This window comes from Littorina saxatilis, linkage group LG3 (assembly GCF_037325665.1).
Source record: "Littorina saxatilis isolate snail1 linkage group LG3, US_GU_Lsax_2.0, whole genome shotgun sequence".
NCBI classification, from domain to species: Eukaryota; Metazoa; Mollusca; class Gastropoda; order Littorinimorpha; family Littorinidae; genus Littorina; species Littorina saxatilis.
Genome location: NC_090247.1, coordinates 37,858,638 through 37,881,811, shown reverse-complemented (window position 1 = coordinate 37,881,811; position 23,174 = coordinate 37,858,638). Strand labels below are relative to the sequence as shown.

Sequence of the window (23,174 nt, the reverse complement as noted above, 5' to 3'; positions counted from 1 at the left end):
TGCGGATCACATCTTTTTTAAGGGGGGGGGGGGGGGTCCAAATTTCCGACTTTTAGTTGATTTAAGAAAACAAATTTGTTTCATTGAAAACAAGGAAAATTGACCGATCTGTTGCAACCTGAGCCAACAAATTAACCAACTACCTTCCCAAACTGTCACTTTAAGGAGACAAAGGCCGGCTCCTAAGGGCGTTGAACATTTTGATAAAAACAAGGAAAATGGAGCAATCGTACAATCTGCCACTATTTTTTTCTTCTATTTAAAAAAAAAAAAAATCTCTTGCTTTTTTTTCGTTGTATGTAAGTTTCTATTTGTGTCCCCAGAATAAGTTTCTATTTGGGACATGAAGTGGTTATGCGCTAAGAATTTTTTTTTTTTTTTTTTCCCCCCTTATTTAAGGCTGGGGGGAAACCCCGTGGCTGTGGTTGCCCCCTTCCTTTACTCCCCTGCACTACTCTCGTTATCAAGAAACTGCCTCCTACACTGATGGAGGCACGGTCGGAGACTGCGGTCTCTCTCCCATCTCTCTGACATTCCTGCCTTTTCTAAGGCTTGGGGTTCGGCTGGTGACTTATATCCCTCCCCCCACCCACCCCTACATATTCTGCGGAGCATGCACTAGCAGCAAAGCATCATAGCTTATGAATCAGTACAAATCATATTACGGAGGCGCTAGTCGCTAAACTGTACATATTTCTCTACCACGGCCTTCGTGGCTTACATCTTAATCCTTTTTATTTTAAAGAAGTTTTGAGATTTATTGTTCGTGTTCTTCTTACATAACTTGCTCATCTATGTGCTTTTATTGGTGATCCTGAAAGGTTCTACCTTTTAACTCGTTTTGAATAAAAATCACTTTACAAACCCGTTATTCAGGATATAGAATACAGACTTATAATTCTTACTAAGAAACATCTTAACTACTTTTCATTTTAACGAATTCCACAGAGCATCATCATCTCAACTCCTCACTAACCCCCTGCCCTCCTCTTTTTATTTTTTATTTTTTATATTTTTTTTCAAGTTAAAGCGGACAGACACTCAAGTCCTCAATGGCAAAACACCGTAGGACTTTTAATATCAATTTTACTACTGCTACAGGGAACCTCCCCCCCCCCCCTGCCCCTGGATTCGCCCCTGCTGTAGCAGTAACGCGCACACACACACACACGCACACAAGGCTAAGAGAGAGAGAGAGAGAGAGTTAATTCCCTTGCTGCGTCTTCAATGCGGGAGACGCGGGACGTATGGACAGCGTTTCTGTCTGTTTTCAAAGAATCGAACAACGCAAAGCTCTTTTGTTGCGATGTCTGTCATCATTGAGACGTCGATAGGCGACCTGACAGTTGATCTGTACACTGAGGAAAGGCCAAGATGTGAGTTTGAACGTGACGGTTTCGGGTTTACACGATAAAGTCTCTCTCTCTCTCTCTCTCTCTCTCTCTCTCTCTCTCTCTCTCTCTCTCTCTCTGTCTCTCTCTCTCTCTCTCTCTCTCTCTCTTTCTTTCTCTTTTCGGCTCTGGAGTGAGTCCTGAGTTTCTCTATAATTTATGATTATGGCAGGTACGCAGTGGTGTGTGTGTGTGTGTGTGTGTGTGTGTGTGTGTGTGTGTGTGTGTGTGTGTGTGTGTGTGCGCGCATGTGTTTGTGTGTGTATGTCAATATGAGTGTGAGCTCTGCATAATTATACAGGGATGTTGCTACAAATTCATACCTATAGGACAAATGTCCTGAGTTCTTCAGCATTAATAGGACATTTGACCGCTTTCAGAAAGTGTAATAGGACATTATGAATTTGCGCCAAACAGCTTATAACACATTCCATGGAATTGTTCCAAAGTCATGCGCCCACACACACACGCACACACACACTCACGCGCGCGCGCTGTAGAACACACACATAATATAGTAAATACATCAACACAGTGTGCGTATAGTGTTGTATTAGTTTAGTTTCAAAGAAACCACAAACAAGTCGCGTAAGGCGAAAATACAATATTTAGTCAAGTAGCTGTCGAACTCACAGAATGAAACTGAACGCAATGCCATTTTTCAGCAAGACCGTATACTCGTAGCATCGTCAGTCCACCGCTCATGGCAAAGGCAGTGAAATTGACAAGAAGAGCGGGGTAGTAGTTGCGCTAAGAAGGATAGCACGCTTTTCTGTACCTCTCTTCGTTTTAACTTTCTGAGCGTGTTTTTAATCCAAACATATCATATCTATATGTTTTTGGAATCAGGAACCGACAAGGAATAAGATGAAATTGATTTGGACAATTTAATTTTGATAATAATTTTTATATATTTAATTTTCAGAGCTTGTTTTTAATCCGAATATAACATATTTATATGTTTTTGGAATCAGCAAATGATGGAGAATAAGATAAACGTAAATTTATTTGGTTTTGTAACTTTTTTTTTAATTTTTTTACAATTTTCAGATTTTTAATGACCAAAGTCATTAATTAATTTTTAAGCCACCAAGCTGAAATGCAATACCGAAGTCCGGGCTTCGTCGAAGATTACTTGACCAAAATTTCAACCAATTTGGTTGAAAAATGAGGGCGTGACAGTGCCGCCTCAACTTTCACGAAAACCCGGATATGACGTCATCAAAGACATTTATCAAAAAAATGAAAACAACGTTCGGGGATTTCATACCCAGGAACTCTCATGTCAAATTTCATAAAGATCGGTCCAGTAGTTTAGTCTGAATCGCTCTACACACACACACACACACACAGACACACACACACAGACACACACACACACACGCACATACACCACGACCCTCGTTTCGATTCCCCCTCGATGTTAAAATATTTAGTCAAAACTTGACTAAATATAAAAAAGAAACCAACATGAACTACTTCAGAGCTCTTACTTTGATTACAAACTGCATGATTTGGATAAAAGTTGAAAAACAAAATGATCGGTTTGATCCAATGCTGATCTTTTGCAGGCTTTAGGGGTTTTTTTCAGCGGCATAATTCAGTGCTTCGTCTCGTATCGAAAACAAAAGCAGACGACAAATTTAGTCAGTTGGAGTTGTCTCCCGTACTCCTGTAGCATGCACTGATCTAAAAATAATCCACAAACGGCGCATACCGCAAACGGTTCGGGAATTCCCGACAAAAGAAAAGATCCGCACGCGGCACTGGCAACTTCAGTGTCAGCTGAACACGAGAGCGTTCGGTCTTTTAGAAGATTTGTATCTTGAAATGAAAATTGACGAATATCGCGCTGTCCGAAGGAATGGAGTACATATCGGACAATGACCACGCTCAGGCTAAAACGATAGGACATCTGACCGACATGCGGCAATGTGATTCGGACATTTGGGGATTTTCATCGTAAAATGTCCGATGTCCGACGCCTAACGACATCCCTGATTATATTGTCTTTGTCAAACATTTATTTAGTCGGAACTCACCTTTTGTTAGCCACAATAAATACATTTTGATGGGTCTCACTCTCACAGTCACAGTTCTAGCATACAGTTACCCAAAGAACTCGGCGGTCAAAGACTCTGTGAGAGAGAGAGAGCGAGAGAGAGCTGAGATATTAAATCAAATCAAATGTTATTTAACAAGGGTAGTCGCATAAGAATAGAAACAAGATTTGTTCCAACCATCCCTTGCATCATCGAGTTGTATACATGCATACTTTAGCCACCAGAGAATATGTAACTCAGTCAGTCAGTGCTTGGAAAACAAACTAGTGAAAGCTAGAGAGATCTATATATATTGAGAGAGAGAGTTGATTCCCTTGTTGCATCTTCTCGAGAGGGGCGGGTGGTGGTGGGGGGGGGGGGGGGTGGAGAGAGAGACAGAAAGAGAGAGAGAGCATCAGGTGTTGTGTGTGTTTGTCTTTTGTGTTGAACAGTTCTAAAGGTCAGTGTTTTATTTCAGGTGCGAAGAACTTTCTCAAGCTGTGCAAGGTTAAATACTACAACTTCAGCTTGTTTTATTCTGTTCAGGTGAGTGGAACACATTTTTTTTATACCATATTCTCTGCTGTCCAGTTTACTCAACATGACGTCATACTCATAGGAATATCGGAAGATCAATAAAGCAAAATAGCAGCAGCACCTGATAGTGATACAGTGATAGTCGCTCTGTATTTTTTGAAAGCTACAAAGAGCTTTTAAAAAAATTAAAAAAAAGTTCTGGTAGTAAAAGTAAAACTAATTCTAGCATATATTTATAAATTATATGAATGTTTGAATGTTTTCTCCTCAAGGTTGGTTTATGAATCGTAATGTCAGTAAGGAAAGCCTGGCAAACTAGAACTGGCAGCCAAAGAGTATCAGATTGGGTTTTTTAGAGGAGAGATGTGAACCTCAAAGTCAAAGGTGTGAATTTAGCAAGAAAACCTTTGTATTCAGAAAATCATGAAGCGTTAGAGTACACTGTTACTCAGAATGTTGCAAAAACTTGTATACAGCAATACTAGCACACAATGTCTGTAATTTTAGTCAATACTGAAAAATCTTCTTTTTCACAGCAAAATCTGGTCGCGCAAACTGGAGACCCAACGGCAACAGGGAAGGGTGGAGAATCTGTGTATGGGTAAGTTTTGCTAATAATTCTCTTTTCTGATTTAAGTATGAATCCCTGAACTGTGAACAGTTTGTTTGTTTGTTTTATTAAAAAAAGAGAGTTCTTGTTAGCAAATTATACAAACTGTTAATCAATACATGTATCATGTTTGACATGTAGCTTGAACTTTAGGGAAAAGGAAAACCAAGGACATCCATGTGCTTGCTGGTAACATTTTTGCAGTCGAACCTGCTCTGGTAATGACCATCTGCCCATTACAACCAACCATAAAGCAGTCCGACAAGGTTTTTTTTCTCTGTATAATTCATCTTTCCAAAGCGACCACCTTAGGTGTTTGTCATAGACTGTTTTCTTTGGTCCATTAAGTAGTCGTTATATATACAGGTTAGACTCTACTTTAAGTGAGACTGAGCCAAAAAATAATTGCTGTTACTGTTAGTTAATCACTTGTTTAGCTGTGTCCAGACCATTTATCTCATTCTTGACTATTTGTTTTAATCTCCATGCTTCGTGTACATTAAAATTTCATGACTGAAAGTAAAACTGAAGACCGACACATCGTGTTTTAGCATGGTGTATGGGGAGCAAGCGAGATATTTTGACCTGGAAGTGTCGCCAAGGATCAAGCACAAGAAACGAGGCCTGCTGTCCATGGTCAACAACGGCAATGGCAAGCATGGATCACAGGTAATCTATTGACGGGCATGTTGTTTTCCGAAAATCGTCTATTGGGCATTTAATATCATATTCTTACTCCGAATCACATTAGCATTGAGTCACCTGAGATGCTTATCACTGAAAAACGCTTACCCGGCTAAAGAATTTAAAGGGAAGCAACCCCATCACCAAAACGAAAGTGAAAGTAGCTTTGGTAATGGGCCAGTACACCGGGAGTTACCTCCCATACGGGTGTATGCCACGTCACTTCCTCTAGGAACACGTGCCTATTATCATACGTCTTTTTCACCTCGGAGAGGACGGTTCACTTTTTGACGCTCTGTGGCTGACCTTGTGTGTTTGAGTGACACCCGCCGGCCACGTTACCCAGCTTGTCTGCTCGCCTTGCCTACAGTTTGGTGAGCTCGTTCCCGTTTGTTGTTGGTTGTTTGCGCTGTTTCGTTACTGTACGTTGTCCGTTTTTTACGGACTTGTGTGTCAGTGACTTGCGTGTTTCGCCATTTTGTTGTGTGAGTTAGTTAGCTAACTCGTGTGACTTTGCTAGTAGCTCTGCGTGCCCTCTTTCTGTTTGGGCAAGTGTAGCTTTAGTATTTTGTTGACGCGTAAGCGTGTGTGTTTACTGTGTTTTCAGTCGTTTTGACTTACGTTTCAGTAAATCTTTTTACTTTGCCACGTGTTGTTGACGTTTGTGTCAGTGTCTTGCGTGTCGCCATTTTGTTGTGTGAGTTAGTTTTCTAGCTCGTGTGACTTTGTTTGTAGCTCTCCGTGCCTCTGCTTGTGGGGCAAGTTTAGCTATAGTATTTTGTTAACGCATTAGTGCGTGTGTTTACTGAATTTTCCAGTCGTTTAGACTTATGTTTCAGTAAATTTTTTCGCGTTGCCACGTGTTGTTGTCAACATGTCTGATTCGGACAAGCGCCGTGGCAAGTCGGACCCCAAGGGGAAAATTAAGGCTAAGTCTTCCTCTTCCAAAGCAACGTTACTTGTTACAGACCAAGAGCGTAACACTTTGTTGGCTGTACCAATTTCGGCGCCTAGCGCTGTTACTACTTCTGCTTCTTTTGCGGCGCCTAGCGCTACTGTTACTTCTGCACCTGTCTCTACATCGGAGACTTCGTCTTCTTTGTTAGCACCTGGACAAGGTGCGTTGGTTTCCTCTCTGTTAAAGTCACTGGTTCCAGAAATCCGCAGCTTGGTGCAGGCAGAATTTCAGCGTTCCGTCGCCAGCAGTTCGGCGTTTCCGGCATCTGGCAGTGACGTCCGGGCATTGGCTTCCGTGTCTTTGTCCTCCACTTCCGGCTTGGAGCAGCGTCCTCCCTCTTCAGCGTCGGTTGGTAAGCAGAGCTGGTCCGATAGCCCTCGTGAGGCGCCTGGACGTTCTCCTTCGGGGGACAGCTCTTTCGCATCGGGTCACGACCGATACCTTGCTGATCTTTCATTTCCGGCGATAACCTACGAGGCCCCGGACTTGTTCGAACAGCGGCGGCAGTCGGTTTCGACTGCCGCATTTCCGGCACTTGCCGGAAGTGATGATCCGTCCGCTCCGGCACGCTACGGCGGTCGCGGCAGGATGGAGTATTCACTGACTTCCGGTCCTTCCGGATCGCGAAGTCAACCAGTGCAGTCTTCACTTCCGCATTTTGCGGTTCCGTTGACTACACTTCCGGTTTCGGCCGGAAACGCTTCTTCCTCTTCTGGTGGTTCCTTCCGGATACCAGATAGTGGATTACAGCGTGCGCCTTCCGGCTTTCAAGCGCCTAGGCTTGAGCAGGCATCACTCCACTCAGTCGGGGGAGTGACGTCAGCTCATCCAGCTCCGGTTTTTGCGGATGGTCGTCCTGCTTACCCTTTACCTTCACAGGGTTTTGGGCGGCAGGATGACGTTAGTGCTCAGGCTTTTCCGGTTTCCGGTTTGCCAGGGCATGCTTCTGCTTCCGGAACTGGTGACTTCGGTCATGGTTCCACGTGTGACTATTCTGATGCTCCATCAGTGGTCAGCGAGGAGTCGCGGGGCGTGTTTCCGTCGAAGCTCAAGTCTGTTCTTGACGTCGCGGCGGAAGTAACGTCTCGTTATTTTCCTGAAGGGGTGGTGGCTGCGGACTCTTCCGCATCATTCGTTCCTTCTGCCATGGCGGACTTCCGGCCGGCACAGGAGGATGTTTCTTCCTTCCGGTTCGCCGAGTCTCCGTCAGTGGCTTACCAACTTTCGCATTCACTGGTTCGTCCAGCACATGCGGGGAGTGGTATTCGGCCAGTGCCTGTTCCGTTACTGCTTCCTTTTGGTCCAGTTCCGGAATCAGCTCAGCAGTGGGTGGCTTCAGCTGCCCAAGCCTCTTCCTTCGTGCCTACGGCCAATAGGAAGCTTGGCATGCCCAATCAGAGCCAGAATTGGCTGGCGTCTTTTGCACTCCCTAGGGCTACCCTTCCGGTTTCCCGGGAATTGCTGCCTCTTCTGGCTAAACCGATCAAGCGTGATTCGGTTTTGCCGGTTTCCGAGGCTTCCCTCCTCTCTGCTGAGGAGGTTGGACGTCGGCAGATCGAACTGTCCTCCATTGCGGAGACTCTCGTTCGGGCTCTGTCTCGGGCATTGACCGATTCGCTAGTTCCTTTCACTCTCAGTGAAGAACAGAATGCGGACGATGTCTCTGCGCTTTTGACCGCATTGGCCAAGGTCAATGAGGAACAATTGCGTCTTTCCTCCCTGCAGTACACCCAAGCGGTACTCTGCAGGAGGGATCTCTTCCTCTCGCAGTCCCAATTCACGGAGCTGGCTACTAGGGAGACCTTGAGAGTCTCCCCGGTCTCAGAGGAGTCTCTCTTCTGTCCGCTGGCACTGGATGCCAGACAGAAGGAGATTCAGTCAAACAAGGACAGTCAGTTCCTTGACTACACTCTGAAGGGGGTGAAACAGTCTCAGCCTTCTAAACAGAAGCAGGCTCAGACATCGTCTAACCCCAAGCCAGCTCAGAAGCGGCAGGCTTCGCCGGCCGCTCGTGGTGGGAAGAAGAGGACGGCATCGGGGAGGGGGCGGGGCGGCTCTGGAAGTAAGCCACACCCCCAATGAAGCGCTCCCGATCTCACCTCCCTCCCGCCCTCCACCTTGGTGATGGCGGGAGGCCCCTCCCGGGCACTTTCTCGTTGGATGTCGGTAGTAGACAGCCAATGGATTGTGGGAGTGGTGAGTTCGGGCTTCCGTCTACTCTGGCGGGAGGAAAAGGCGCCTCTTACCCGAGTGCCTCCGCGGTTCAAGCCCCCCTTCTCGCAGGAAGCACGTTCCGTCTTGCAGTCGGAAATTGCCTCCCTGGAGCAGAAGGGCGCGGTGGAGAGAGTTCGGGTCCACAGCTCCCTGGGATTTTACGGGCGTCTGGTCGCTGTTCCCAAAGCATCAGGAGGATGGCGTCCCGTGTTGGATTTATCTCTCCTCAATACTTTCTTGAGGGAGATAAAATTCAAGATGGAGACGCCAGCCTCTGTCCGAGACTCTCTCCGCCCAGGAGACTGGGTGACCTCGATCGATCTCACGGACGCATACTTTCACATTCTTATGCATCCGACCGACCGGAAATGGCTTCGTTTCCGGTGGGGAGATCAGATCTACCAGTTTCGCGCACTCCCTTTCGGGCTGTCTCTCGCACCGTGGATTTTCACCATGGTGGTGAGACAGGTTTGTGCACTGGTGAGGTCCCAGGGTATCCGTCTGCGGGCTTATCTGGACGACTGGCTCATCATGAACCAGTCCCAGAGCGGCTGTTCGCAGGATACCCTGACGGTTCTTCGAGAATCCAACTGGTTGGGGTTCTCGATCAACCGGGTAAAGTCGGAGCTGACCCCGTCACAGACATTCACTTATCTGGGGATGTCTTTCGACACGGTCGCTTGGACTGTCCAGCCTTCTCAGAGAAGGGTGGACAAGCTCCAAGCTCAGATTCGCTCCACTTTACCTCTCCTGATGGCTTCCATCCGCTCGCTCGCCTCCATCTTGGGGCAGATGGAGTCTATGGCTCTTCTTATTTCACTGGGCCGGGTCCACAAATGTCCGCTTCAGTTCGCGCTGAAGCCGTTTGTGGACTCTCCTCTGGTGGACTGGGACGCCCTCATCCCTTTGCAGGGATGGTTCCAGTCTGCGACCCTTCCGTGGTTGCACACGGAGTGGGTCTGCAGAGGTGTTCCGATCGTCGTGCCCCTCCCCGACCTGGACCTCTTTACAGATGCGTCCAGGGAGGGTTGGGGGGCACATACAGATCTTCAGACTCCTCCCTTTCCGTTACTCAGCCGAGTAATCCGGAAAGCGGAGATGGAGGAGCCGGCCCTTCTTCTTCTGGTCGCTCCTCTGTGGCCGTCGCAGGTCTGGTTTCCAGATCTTCTTCGGCTTGCCCAAGGGCCCCCCATTCCTCTCGCACTCGTGCGAGGGGAACTAGTGCAGCCCCGAACAGGCATTCCACACGAGGAGCCCAGTCTTCTGAAGCTTCACGTGTGGAAGTTGTTCGGGACTCGCTGAAGCGCTCTGGGGCGTCGTCTTTGACTCTGGACTTGGTGGCTCGCTCGCATAGAGCGTCCACCTCTTCAGTTTATGCTTCCCACTGGAAGGCATGGACTGCCTGGTGTTCAGCTAGAGGGGTGAGTTCGGTGGCTCCGCGCTCTATTCAGGTCGCTAACCACCTCTCTTTCATGTCTTCACAGGGCGCCTCAGTCTCCTCGTTGAGGGTCCGGCGCTCCGCTATCTCGGCGACTCTTCAGCAGATTGGTCGTTCTGTTCGAGTCGGGGGCGTTATAGCTGCAGTCATTAAAGGGGCTGCTCTTAAGGAAGCTAAAGCTCGTTTGCCCGCTCCCAAGTGGGACTTGTTTTTAATCCTGGAATTCCTTCGTTCTGCGGATTTTGAGCCTTTAAGCGAGGCCAGTCTGTTCAATGTCACTCGCAAAGCGCTGTTTCTCCTTTTGTTGGCTACGGCCCGACGGGGTAGCGAGGTCCACGCCCTGTCGGGTCAGCCTGGAGATATCTCCTTTGAGCCGGACGGTTCCGCATCTTTGCGTTTCCGGCCTGATTTCCTGGCCAAGAATCAGTCTCCGGGGCAGGCCTCTCCGCTGGTTAGAGTTAAGGCTCTGACCAGCGCGTTGGCCCCGGGTGACCCCGATTCGGTCAATTGCCCTGTGAGGGCACTTCGTCTGTACTTAGCCCGGACTCAGCCGATTCGGTCTAGTTCTCAGAAGTTGTTGTTTATCTCTCTCCTTACTAGGCGCGAGAAAGATTTGTCGAAGGTAACGTTGGCCCGGTGGGTGTCCTCGCTCATCAAGCAGGCTTATGAGTGGAGGCGCACAAAGAGGGGGGGGGTTATGCCCTCCTTGCCACTTGACTCGGCCCGAGCCCATGAGACGAGGGCGTGGGCATCCTCTCTGGCAGTTCTGCGCTCCAGACGTCTAGAGGAGGTGCTGACAACTGCGTATTGGCGTTCCGAAGATGTTTTCATAAACTTTTATCTTCGGGACGTCACAGCTCTTCGACAGGATGGCTCCAGAGGCCTTCCAGCGCTCATAGCAGCAGGCCAGTTCCTGTCCAGAACTTGATGGTGAGTTTTGATTCATTTCTAGCCCACCGCCTTGTTGATGTTATCTGCTAATGTGATTCGGAGTAAGAATATGATATTAAATGGAAAATTTCCTAAATAAATTATCATTTAATTAATATACTTACCCGAATCACATACTGTATTCCCTCCCACCTGCCCCGCTTATGGTTTTAAGATTTTTTAAAGCCGTATGATAATAGGCACGTGTTCCTAGAGGAAGTGACGTGGCATACACCCGTATGGGAGGTAACTCCCGGTGTACTGGCCCATTACCAAAGCTACTTTCACTTTCGTTTTGGTGATGGGGTTGCTTCCCTTTAAATTCTTTAGCCGGGTAAGCGTTTTTCAGTGATAAGCATCTCAGGTGACTCAATGCTAATGTGATTCGGGTAAGTATATTAATTAAATGATAATTTATTTAGGAAATTTTCCATTTATGTTTTCTTCCACATTCACTTGGAGGCATGAGTGGGCTTTTACATGTATTGCAATTTTTTTCCTCATCATTCAGGCAGTCGAACTAAAATACCGGGGGATGCATGCTGTGTTTTGTTGTTGTTGTGATTCTGTAACCCACCAAACACTGCCATTACAGGGTCTTTTTCTTGTGTGCTTGTGCTTATGTGTACCGTATTTGACGGACTACAAACCGCGACTTTTTTTCCAAAAAAATCGCATTGCGGCTTATAAAAAGATGCGGCTAAAACGTTACCTAAACTTGAATAGCATTCACCTAATGGAAGTCGCCGCGGATTTTCATTTCGCTCGATTAGCGATTACCGGTACTTTATTAGCTCTCTACTCAAGACTCGGCGTTTTTCTCTTTCTTTCGCGAATCTTCGTTTGTCAACAAGTCGTCGTGACAAGATAGCGTACAGAGAAACACCAGATGTATCAGGATCTCGCGCGCGCGAGATTTCGTTTTTTTGTGTCTTGCGATAGTTGGAGGAGCGAGAGCCGCCATGTTGTGTTTTCGTCTGCTCGAAATGTGCGCAAAAGTCGTAAATCATCCCAAAAAAGCTTATTCCGGGCGGGACTACATGTGTGTGTTGGTTACAAATTGTGTGTGTGATATTTTTCTTCAAACTTTTTCACTTTTCTTCTTTGTTTCACTTGTTTATTCTCGGAGCCGATTTCGCCAAATACCGTACTTTCGTTTGCCTGGTTGTTTTGATTGATTGACACGATCTGATTATATTTTTTTCGACGGCGGCTAATATAGTGACGCGGCCTATACGTGGCTCGTCCCAATTTTTTTGTTAAAAGTCGGGGTTGCGGCTTATAAAACGGTGCGTCTTGTAATCCGTCAAATACGGTACACATGAAGGAGGATAAGACGCTAGCAGGTCTATACAAAAGTTGACCTGGGAGATCAGAAAAATATCCACCCTTGACCTACCTGGCGCGGCCATGATTCAAATCTGAACCTTCCACATGGAAGCCAGACATCCTAACCACTAGGCTACGCGCCTGTCTGGGCTTTTTCAAAGCTCTAGAGATATATTCTTGAGATCCCTTTAAACATGACTTCACAATTTTGCATCATTTTTGTTGGAAGTTTTCTTAGGATGGGAGGGAATCCATTTATGCTTTTCTTCTTTAAAAAAAAAAAAAAAAAAAAATCAAGTTCATGATCTGATACCTGGTTATTGAGATTAGAGTGTTTATGAGACTTTTTCCCTTTATCTTCTGCCTTGACTGTGTTGTGCTGTTAAGTATCTTGACTCGGTTGGATAAAAGGTTGATCAACACGGATCTAGTTCATATTTGTATAGGAGTGGAGTACAGTGTGTTTTTATATATGGTTTTGAATTGTTGGTTTTTTTTTCAGGGGTCGTACTCATTGCGAAATTGTGGGTAAATATTTGGCATTTTGGGGACGCGTTAGGTATTTTTTAGCCTTATCACTGGGCAAAATAGTAACCAAACACAAATCACTCCAACTCTGCACAACCCTTATTTATTAATGTTTTATACACCGTACCTCTCATCGCAGTTTTTCATCACCTTGGGGGAAGACTTGGACTACTTGGATGGAGTGCATACCGTGTTTGGAGAAGTGGCGGAGGGGTTTGAAGTTCTGGACAAACTGAACGAGGCTTACTGCGATGAGAAACATCGACCATACAGAGATATCAGGTACAAGCTTTTCTTCTCGTAAAGAAACAGTGATCAGGAAATCATCCGATAATAAATAATCAAAATACGACGCACTGTATTAACTGTTACAACGACAGTTAAAACAAGAACGGCAACTTATGAAAGCAGTTGATCAAGCAATGTTCTTTTGTCTTGCTGTCATGTTCTGTGTTGTCTTCAAACTGCTTACAAAATGGAAAAGGAGCCCTTATTACAGATTGATTTACTGACTGTGGCGGGGATGTAGCTCAGTCGGTAGGGCGCTGGATTTGTATCCAGTTGGCCGCTGTCAGCGTGAGTTCGTCCCCACGTTCGGCGAGAGATTTATTTCTCAGAGTCAACTTTGTGTGCAGACTCTCCTCGGTGTCCGAACACCCCCGTGTGAACACGCAAGCACAAGACCAAGTGCACACGAAAAAATCCTGTAATCCATGTCAGAGTTCTGTGGGTTATAGAAACACGAAAATACCCAGCATGCTTCCTCCGAAAACGGCGTATGGCTGCCTAAAAGGCAGGGTAAAAAAACGGTCATACACGTAAAATTCCACTCGTGCAAAAAACACGAGTGTACGTGGGAGTTTCAGCCCACGAACGCAGAAGAAGAAGAAGAAGAAGATTTACTGACTAATTATATTGCTTTACTGACTAATTTTAAATGGATTCAAAACTTTCCTATACTTGAGTGTTCATGAAGCTTTGCAAGCTCTTAGCTTCCTTCCCCACCCAGAGTCACAAAGCTTTACCCCTTTGGGTGTATGGTCTAAGGGAGGTAATCATATTTGGAGGGTGCATTTCGATTTTCTTTGGATGGTTTAGCTTTCCTTGCAGTGTGCCTCTTGATAAACACCAGCGCCCCCTTTTATTAAACTAAGGATAATACTATAGTGGTAACTTTGTTTTCTGAATGAAAAGGTATTTTACAGGAGGCTGCTTAGGGAATAGTTCTGAATGCGGTTGAAAATGTTTTGGATATTTTTGTTTCTTTTTACGATTTTCACACAATTTTGCCAGTAATTTTGCATGCATTTTTATTGTCAGTGCGTTGCATCTGTTGTTCAGTAAGTTACACATTATATATTTTTTAATGTTATAGCCAGCATTTGTCCTCAGCGTGTTTTAACTGTTGTCAGTTTATGATCCTGTGTGCTTTTGTATTGTAGAATTTTCCACACGGTAATCCTGGATGACCCGTATGATGATCCTGATGGCCTGCAAGTGCCTGACAAGTCTCCTGGGCCCACCCAGGAAATGCTCAAGGTAGTTATAGACTTTGTTTTATGTGTAGTAACTTTACACAACTTTCCTTTTCAATTTGATTTGCTCAATGAAAACTTAAAGGGGTTATTTCCAAGTAATTTTCTTCTCAATCTTTGTTGAGCATTGATTATTATATGTGCAATACTGTTTGTTAAATATTTTTTTTACACTGGTGTTGTTAATTTTTAATTGCCCTCGGATTACCGCGACTATAGATTTTGTTCTTTTGCTTGAGATAATGAAGTTGATTTGATTTGACTTGCTTTGATTTGTTGTATATTCTTACCTTTTGATAACATTCAAAAGAACAAGATGAGCTCAGACTGATAAGCATTGAGATTGTCTCACTTGTTTTAGAAATGGAGCTTCTATTTTGATTGTGGTCTTTGTTGCACATGGTGTGTTTTTATTCTTTTTGATTACATTTTAAATCTGGATCCTGTTTTGCAATAGACGACATTCGGAAATAACTCCGTAGGGTTTGTATGGGTTGTGAGAGAGTGAATACTCTTGTAAACATTGAGGCAAAATTTCCCATGTGACATAGGCCAATCGCTAGCGAGGCGTGTGTCTCAACAAGGAGCACATGTGCAGACTCACCCTTCCTTAGTGATTGGCCCAAAATTCATCTATTGTGGCAGGGAGGAAAGTATGCAATACAAAATGTGTTGATAATTCGTGGTTGTGTGTTTAGAGTGACAGAATCGGAGTGGACGAAGAGGTTGACGACACGAAGGGAATGACAGAAGAAGCAATCAGGGAGATGGTCGCAGAACGAGAGGCCAAGGCCAACGCTCAGCTGCTGGAAATGGTCTGTACTTTAATTTTTAATTATGCCTAAAGGTTTTTTAATATAAAAAGGTATGTTAGGTTAATGACAAAGGCCTGGTAGCATTATAATGCTTGAAAGCGAAAAAGATGCATGAGGAAAAAACCCAAAAAACCTTGAAAGTAGAGCTGCTGAAATTTGATAATTTGTCTGATCACCAGCCCTGTATCTTATGGCATCTTTCTGTTAACAATCACCTTTTCTCTGATAGGTTTTCATTGGTTTTGTATGTTGTATAGCTCACTGCAGTAGAAATGATTTGCTGTGTTATTTTCAGAGTTATAAAAAGGGGGTTTCCGTGGTTTGAAATATCCAGCTTTGAAGCAGTGTCTCACTCACCCAAACACCTTTCCAGAACTATAACACCGATCATATGTGTTCATTGTTCACATGACTGTCTGTCTGTTTTCTGTGTGCGTTTCTTTTTGTCGCCTCCACTGAGCGTATTACCAGTACCAGTCCCAAAATAGGCCAATTGACCCTAGGAGGAGAAATAAATCAACTAGTCAGTCACTGACCCAAATCCTTTTAATCCACTCAGGTCGGAGACCTACCAGACGTGGACGTCAAGCCGCCAGACAATGTTCTTTTCGTATGCAAGCTGAACCCAGTCACGACCGACGAAGATTTGGAGATGATCTTTTCTCGCTTCGGCCCCATTAGCACCTGTGAGGTGATAAAGGACCACAAGACGAAAGAGTCACTTCAGTACGCTTTCATCGAGTTTGAGCAACCAGAACACTGCGAGAACGCCTACTTCAAGATGGATAACGTCTTGATTGACGATCGCCGAATCCATGTGGATTTCAGTCAGTCGGTGTCCAAGCTTCAACACAATGCTAAAGGTAAACTCTCATTTCCATGCTTGGGGCGGGGATGTAGCTCAGTCGGTAGCGCGCTGGATTTGTATCCAGTTGGCCGCTGTCAGCGTGAGTTCGTCCCCACGTTCGGCGAGAGATTTATTTCTCAGAGTCAACTTTGTGTGCAGACTCTCCTCAGTGTCCGAACACCCCCGTGTGTACACGCAAGCACAAGACCAAGTGCGCACGAAAAAGATCCTGTAATCCATGTCAGAGTTCGGTGGGTTATAGAAACGCGAAAATACCCGGCATGCTTCCTCCGAAAACAGCGTATAGCCGCCTAAATGGCGGGGTAAAAAACGGTCATACACGTAAAATTCCACTCGTGCAAAAAACACCAGTGTACGTGGGAGTTTCAGCCCACGAACGCAGAAGAAGAAGAAGAAGATTTCCATGCTTTTTCTTCCTGCTGGTCCCAAAAGACCGGTTCCATATTACTCTTTCTTACTGGTTGTGTCTTGATTAGGAGGGCTTACCTCCCTTCTTTTGTTTGGTGAAAGGTAAACTGTGCACGGTCAGTGATCATCATGGTTAAAAGTAAGGTGGACCCGTGTGTGTTGAGTCCTTTGTCACTCAATCCTAACGTACACAGAAGAAGTATTGCTTGTCAGAGTACCAATTTATCCATAAGATTCAACCAACTCGGACAAATATTACAGTGGAAAAATGTGTGATTCCTGATTACATGTACTAACATATTTGAAGTGGTTAATTCTTGCACTGGTATAGACTGCTTTCAGTGATTGTTTTAAAAGTGTTATTTACATGTATCAGATCTCAACATGAGAGTATTTCATCATATTCATTTTCTGAACTCACAGTTTTTGACTTATTCTCTTTCAGGACAAGCAGTTTCCCAAATTTGAAGCTGTTAATTCTTGCATTATTGTAGCTGGCTTATCATGATTTTTTTTCTTCTTCTGTGGCCAAACAAGTGTCAGCATATTTTACCAAACTCATTTGCTTAACTTACAATTTGTGGCTGTTTCTCCCTCAGGCCAGGCTTCCAATCCCAAGGAAGACAAGGAGGACGAAGACAAGCCAAAGTACGTGCTGAAGGACCAGCAGCGCAAAGACGAGTATCCTTTTCTGGACTGTCAATGGGTTCTTAAAGGCATACTAACGCACTCCCGTGTTTACAAAGTGTAGTTTGCCCACAATCGATGTCAAACGCACCATAAGACCATATAATGACGATACCTCACCATGCGCGGACCATAATACATGCATTACAGCTTGTTCTAGCCTCTGAAAAAGTGAGGATGTCAACAAAGCCGCGGTGTTCTCTCCCTTGCATCAACGTTACATATGTTGCCAAATCTATAAATAGGACGATCCAGATCAAAATGAAAATTCAAATATCTCAACATTTAAGGGGTCCTAGACCACAATATTTTGCAGGGAACTTAATTTAGTCTGTCTCCAGCTGTTGGTAAAGCAATTAGCGTGTATAGTCATCGAGTACATATGGCTTTAAGCACAGTTTGTGTGGCAGGGATGCTTTCAAATGAAAGGGGAATAGAGTGGAACCCCCACCCCCTTTTTTATTTAGTTCATAACCTCCATACATTACTTCTGTTTTAAGACTCCCTACTTTCTAAGACCAGGTTTTCTCAGGTTTGTGAAAGTCTAATATGTACATGTAGTTACAAGAAAAGCAAGAGGCCTGATGCCCTCAGCTCCAAACCCTCCAAGTCCCACCAGGCTGCTCTGATTCAGCTTACATCTCATAAAACAACAACAAACAAGCAAACAAACACACTCACTAACAAACAAACCCAAAATAAACAAAAACAAACCAGACAAGAAACCAACAACCTTACACCAGATCAAAAGAAAAAGAAAGTTGCCATAAAGACTGTTGCAAAAGGGATTGTTTTTGTATAATTGACATTTCTGTGAAGATGTAAGCACACATTTTGTTTGGCTGCAGGCAGAGCAAATTTGGAGAACAAAAAATAGGCATTTAGAAATGACAACAGTTTTAAAAAAATATTAAAATTTTTGTTGTTGTTGTTGCCGAAGATAACCAATGAATCTGGATGTATTTGTGACTGAAAGGATGGCCGTCCAACCAGTTCCCAACTGCCTTCTAGACTAGGCTGGATGGTGATTCTTGGGTCTGTACAGGCCTCTTATTTTGGACAAGACATTAAATACTGATGATGTCCTGGTTTCTGTTGGATGGGATTTCTTCTATGACAGGATTAAATAGGCAACGATTCAAAAAGAATCCTAGAACATGGACTAATGTTCTGTTTTTGTTTTCTTCTTCTTATTCCTTAACTGAGACACAGCCGGTATGATCTTGTTTACGAACATGACGACTTGCCAGATGACGGTGAGAGTTCAAAGAAGAAGAAGCAGAAAAAGCACAAACACCGGAAACACTCGGACTCTGAGGATGACAATGACTCCAAGGACAAAAAGAAAAAGGTATGTTATCTCTGGGTGGGCACAGAAATGAGCATGGATGCTTTAGCATGGATTGCGAATATCCTATAGAGGGAGGGGTCTAATGCAAAGGAACACTTGTTTGCGTTTTCTGTTTATAAACAAACTGTAAGACTTGTTTGACATGGAAAGTTATGAGGCAGTGGTCCAAATATTTTGATGTTCTGGCCTTAAAATACGTCTAAATTGGGTACATGATTGAATTGGATCAATGTTCAATTGTTTTTTTCTCTGACAAATAAAATAAACAGAGCATTATCTTGCCCAATCAAGCTGCCAACATACAACACAATTACAAATGTTGAAGTTTTCTTTTCCATCTGTTTGCTTGCTGAAAAAAAAGTGAGAATCTAGTGATTTACTGTCAGAGTGACACAGATTTTAAACAATCTTCTTCTTTTTCGTTCATGTGCTGAAGCTCCCACAGCTTTTACGTGTATGAAAATTTTTACCCGGCCATTTAGGCAGCCATATGCTGCTTTTGGGAGCTTAAATAATCTTATTTTGTCTTCTTATATTTCAGAAATCGAAGAAACACAAGCACAGCAGATCACAAAGCAGAAGTCCAGTGCGCAAAGAGCAACTCAAGTCAAGATCTCGATCACCCGACCGCAGAGACAGACGAGACAAAGATAAGACAGACAGGAGAAATGAAAGACGCAGGTCCCCGTCACAAGAGGAAGACAGAAGAAGAGATGGAAGGAAGGACGGAAGAAAGGAAGAGAGTCGAAGACGGAGAGACCGTTCAGCCAGCCCACAAAGAGACAGACGTGACAGAGACAGAGATCGTGACATAAGAAGATGATAATGCTTTGTTAAGATAACGGGAGGTTTTTTCTAGTGGTTATTATCTTTATTTTGCAAGGAGATAATGTTTCATCTAGACAATGGAAGGTTTTGTTGACATTTTGTGGTTGTTAATGCTATCGTTTACACAATTGCAGGGAGAATATGTATGTTCTCTCTAATTATGTTGCTGGGTTGCTGGGAGTTACAGTGGTACCTGTGATGAAAGGACACCCTTGGGACCAGCAAAATGTGTCCCTACATTGCAGGTGGCCTGTCATGACAGGTTTATTTTGGTAGAGATAATAGACAAAGGGACCTCAGAATGTGTCCTTTTAAGGGAGGTGTCCTCTCATCGAAGGGGCCACACATCGCAGGTACCACTGTAATGAACAGTTTGACAGAAAAGTGGCTAATTACATTTATTTTTTAATTCTTGTTGATTTTATATGAAAGAACTTTTAGAAACATATAGTTGGATGGATAAGTTGTTTGTCAGTAATCTAAATTTGCCCGGGAAAGTTATGAGGCATTGATCCAAACATTTTGATGTTCTGGTCAGGTGTTCTTCATACACCGCGCATTAATTTCTCATTTGAGATAATAAAGTATTCTATGTCTAATTTGATTACTTATTCAAAAGCTCACATTAGTTTGTAGCTTTGTTACCAGGGAGACAGGGTTGGCTTGGTGGTATATTGCTAGAGTGTGTTTTCTCAGTATAAAGACATAGACAAGAAGGAATTTACTCTTGAAATTTGACTGGTTTCACTCAAGTGTGTTTTGTCAGTTAACTCATTGTCTCCCAGGTACGGATATATCAGGCATGAAAATTCTCCGTATTTTCCGTATTTTTGAAAAAAATAAACCGTTTTGTTTTTTTTCCCGTATTTTTGCTCTTTTTTTTTCCTAATCATAGTTATAGTAAAATAGTTTTGGGGCCATGTTTGAATCCAATTTTAAGGCTCAGATAGCCCCAGATTGCACCAAATTGCACCCTTGAAAAAACAAAATTCCGGGGGGGCATGCCCCCGGACCCCCCTAGAAGTCTTGGCGCTTCGCGCCTGCAAAACTTGGCGCTTCGCGCCTGCGAAACTTGGTGCTACGCGCCTTCGAATTTTGTTTTCAGTATTTTTTTTTTTTCAGTTTTCATGCCTGTATATCCGTACTCACTCATATGGCTCTATCTGACCAGGTATGGATATATCCGCTCAGACCGTTATAGCTTCATTCGCTTCCTGTAACGTCCATCTAACGCCTGCATTCCAGCCTGTTGATACACAGTTGTTACACAGTTACTACAATTCTGAGTGACCTTCTGCAGCACAGCTGGTCTTGGCTAAAAAAAAATTGGTCAACATAGGTGGGGTCGAAAGTGTTAAAAAATTTAGATAAGATATTGACTGGATTTGTTAACATTCTTGATAATTACAACTTGACTGACTTACCCGAGTGTGTTTTCTTGATAAAAGTACATTGCCAAGAAAGCCAGGAGATCAGTTTGTGCACTTCTGTCTCTTCTAGTATAGTAGCTGACCAGCATTTCGCGGAGGAGTGTTCCATTCTTTCTTTTTGTTTGTGTTTGAAAGATGCACCCTTTCTTCTAAAAGCGATCATACGCAGCACCTCAGATCTATGTGACTGGGTGAGACAGGAAGCCTGTGCTGCGACTTCTGTCTTGTGTGTGGCGCACATTAAATGTCAAAGCAGCACCGCCCTGATATGACCCTTCGTGGTGGTTAAGCAAACAACAAACAAACAAACAAACCTCAGATCTGCCGAGGATTTTAAATGTAGTGAGAGCATCCTTCCACTTTGACACATACCAAACATCAAGAGTTTGGCAGTTTTCTGTGCAGAGTGGAGTTTTTATTTTTTGTATGAATTAACTTTGCAAAATGGACCTAGGTGTCACCGACAGAATTAGAGCTGCCAACTGTTCCACTTTCAGAGTAGCATGCTATGTTTTAAGACAAATTACTAGCTGTTATTCCAAGCTTAGAATTGCTACGCTCAAACAAATAATCACAAGCATGCAACAGTTTGCTCTTTCTTATGAGGATTGGTACTCATTTCTCAACATCGAACGCAGAAGAAGAAGAAGAAGGTACTCATTTCTGACTCTGACTCCATGTAGAGGTCCGAATTTGTGTCAAAAAAACATTTTCCACACTGAACAGTGGTATGTACTGCAGACATTCTCAAGTTTTGGCCATTATGTTTCTTTTTTCTAAATACACTGTTTAAAATTGTACATTCTTTTCCAAAATAGTCTAAATGCGGATGTGTGAATACATTTGAGATATCAATCAATCAATCAATATGAGGCTTATATCGCGATATAACCTTCGTGGTTGAAAACGACGTTAAACACCAAATAAAGTAAAGTAACTTATATCGCGCGTATTCTGTGGGTACAGTTCTAAGCGCAGGGATTTATTTTTTAATTTTTTAATTTTTATTTTATGCAATTTATATCGCGCACATATTCAAGGCGCAGGGATTTATTTATGCTGTGTGATATGGAATTTTTTTACACAATACATCACGCATTCACATCGTCCAGCAGATCGCAGCCATTTCGGCGCATATCCTACTTTTCACAGCCTATTATTCCAAGTCACACGGGTATTTTGGTGGACATTTTTATCTATGCCTATACAATTTTGCCAGGAAAGACCCTTTTGTCAATCGTGGGATCTTAAACATGCACACCCCAATGTAGTGTACACGAAGGGACCTCGGTTTTTCGTCTCATCCGAAAGACTAGCACTTGAACCCACCACCTAGGTTAGGAAAGGGGGGAGAAAATTGCTAACGCCCTGACCCAGGGTCAAACTCGCAACCTCTCGCTTCCGAGCGCAAGTGCGTTACCACTCGGCCACCCAGTCCTCATAGTGCTACACTAAAACACCATTTGCTACGCTTAAAATTCCAGAAAATGTAAAGCGCTACATTTGAGGTTTTACAAGGGTTGACAGGTCTGCAGAATTCATTCAGCTACAGAAAGCTGTCAGGTTGAAGATTGTTGTATGTGTCTGGTAGGAAGGATGCTCTTATTTCATATTCTAGCCTGTGGTGGGAAACATGATTGCTTGTATGAGAAGGATGGTATCTGTAAGCTACATATCGTATCTCTGGGCAAAGACAGCCTCACAGTGTGAGTGTTTCTCTGTGATATTGTGTTGTTGACTGACATGATTGAAGATTTGAAACTATGACAACTATAACTTTGGGTCAGAAAGACAATAATAAAGGCAGCATCAAGGGGATATTTGTGTGTTTGTGTGTGTTGAGAAAGAGAGAGAAGTTTTTATCTAGTCCAGGTGAGCACAGTAACACTATCGGCAGCTTCCGCGAAGAAAAAGGTCGAACGCACACCTCTTATGAAATCAGTAAGGGAGGTAAATCGTGCACAACTATACTACGACTGGGTTCCTTCCCTTAACACCGTATGGCTGTTCCTTTCTTTGTTTTATCCTTGAACATCAAGATATCGAACGGATTTGCATGTTAAAGTATGTTATGCATGATCTGTGAGTAGCCCCCCTCGCCTCCCTAAGTAGGATTCTTCACCTTCAAAGCTTGTAAATACTTTTTGATACTTTTAGATTTTGATTTGACTTTTTGTGAAGAAGCTGGCTGACCTGTCCTGTTGGTTTAAATCTTAGTATCATTAGTTTTAAAGTTTCAAATAGTGTTTTATTCCTCACTTTTCGTGTGTTTTGTTTAACAAAGCAGCGAATTCTAGGCACAAGAAGCTAAACTTTTCAATACTTTTTTTTTACTTGGAAAAAACCCCTCATTTATGTAGTACTTAGTAGTAGTAGTAGGAGAAAAAGTCGGAAGAACGAGAAGGCGAGGGTGTTAAACCCGCGACACTTCGACGAAGTTCAGTGATAAAATGTAAGGGAAGTAGCCTCGGAGAGGTGTCAGAATTCAAAATGTGGATTGCTTCCCTTACACCGTATTTCCGCTTTCACTCAGTTCGCACGGACGTGAGGTTGCGAAAGAACAAATGAATACTCACAACGGAACCGAGTAG

General features: G+C 43.8%; 1 protein-coding gene across 2 annotated transcripts; it reads left to right on the top strand.

Annotated features, from left to right (window-relative positions):
- The first annotated feature begins 1,243 nt into the window (after positions 1 to 1,243).
- Positions 1,244 to 22,401, top strand: LOC138962283 (peptidyl-prolyl cis-trans isomerase-like 4). 2 transcript variants are annotated; one of them, XR_011454466.1, is made up of 12 exons: positions 1,244 to 1,376; positions 3,912 to 3,979; positions 4,507 to 4,571; positions 5,132 to 5,249; positions 12,801 to 12,943; positions 14,104 to 14,200; positions 14,895 to 15,011; positions 15,571 to 15,874; positions 16,887 to 16,968; positions 18,187 to 18,325; positions 18,867 to 21,194; positions 21,237 to 22,401. XR_011454466.1 is itself a non-coding variant. In XM_070334035.1 (11 exons), the coding sequence occupies exons 1-11, from the start codon at positions 1,307 to 1,309 to the stop codon at positions 19,146 to 19,148; spliced, it is 1,485 nt and encodes a 494-aa protein (XP_070190136.1). In that variant the 5' UTR covers positions 1,244 to 1,306; the 3' UTR covers positions 19,149 to 22,401. The 2 variants fall into 2 exon arrangements, 1 of the variants encoding a protein (XP_070190136.1); XM_070334035.1 differs by having other exon boundaries at positions 18,867 to 22,401.
- The last annotated feature ends 773 nt before the right edge of the window (positions 22,402 to 23,174 follow it).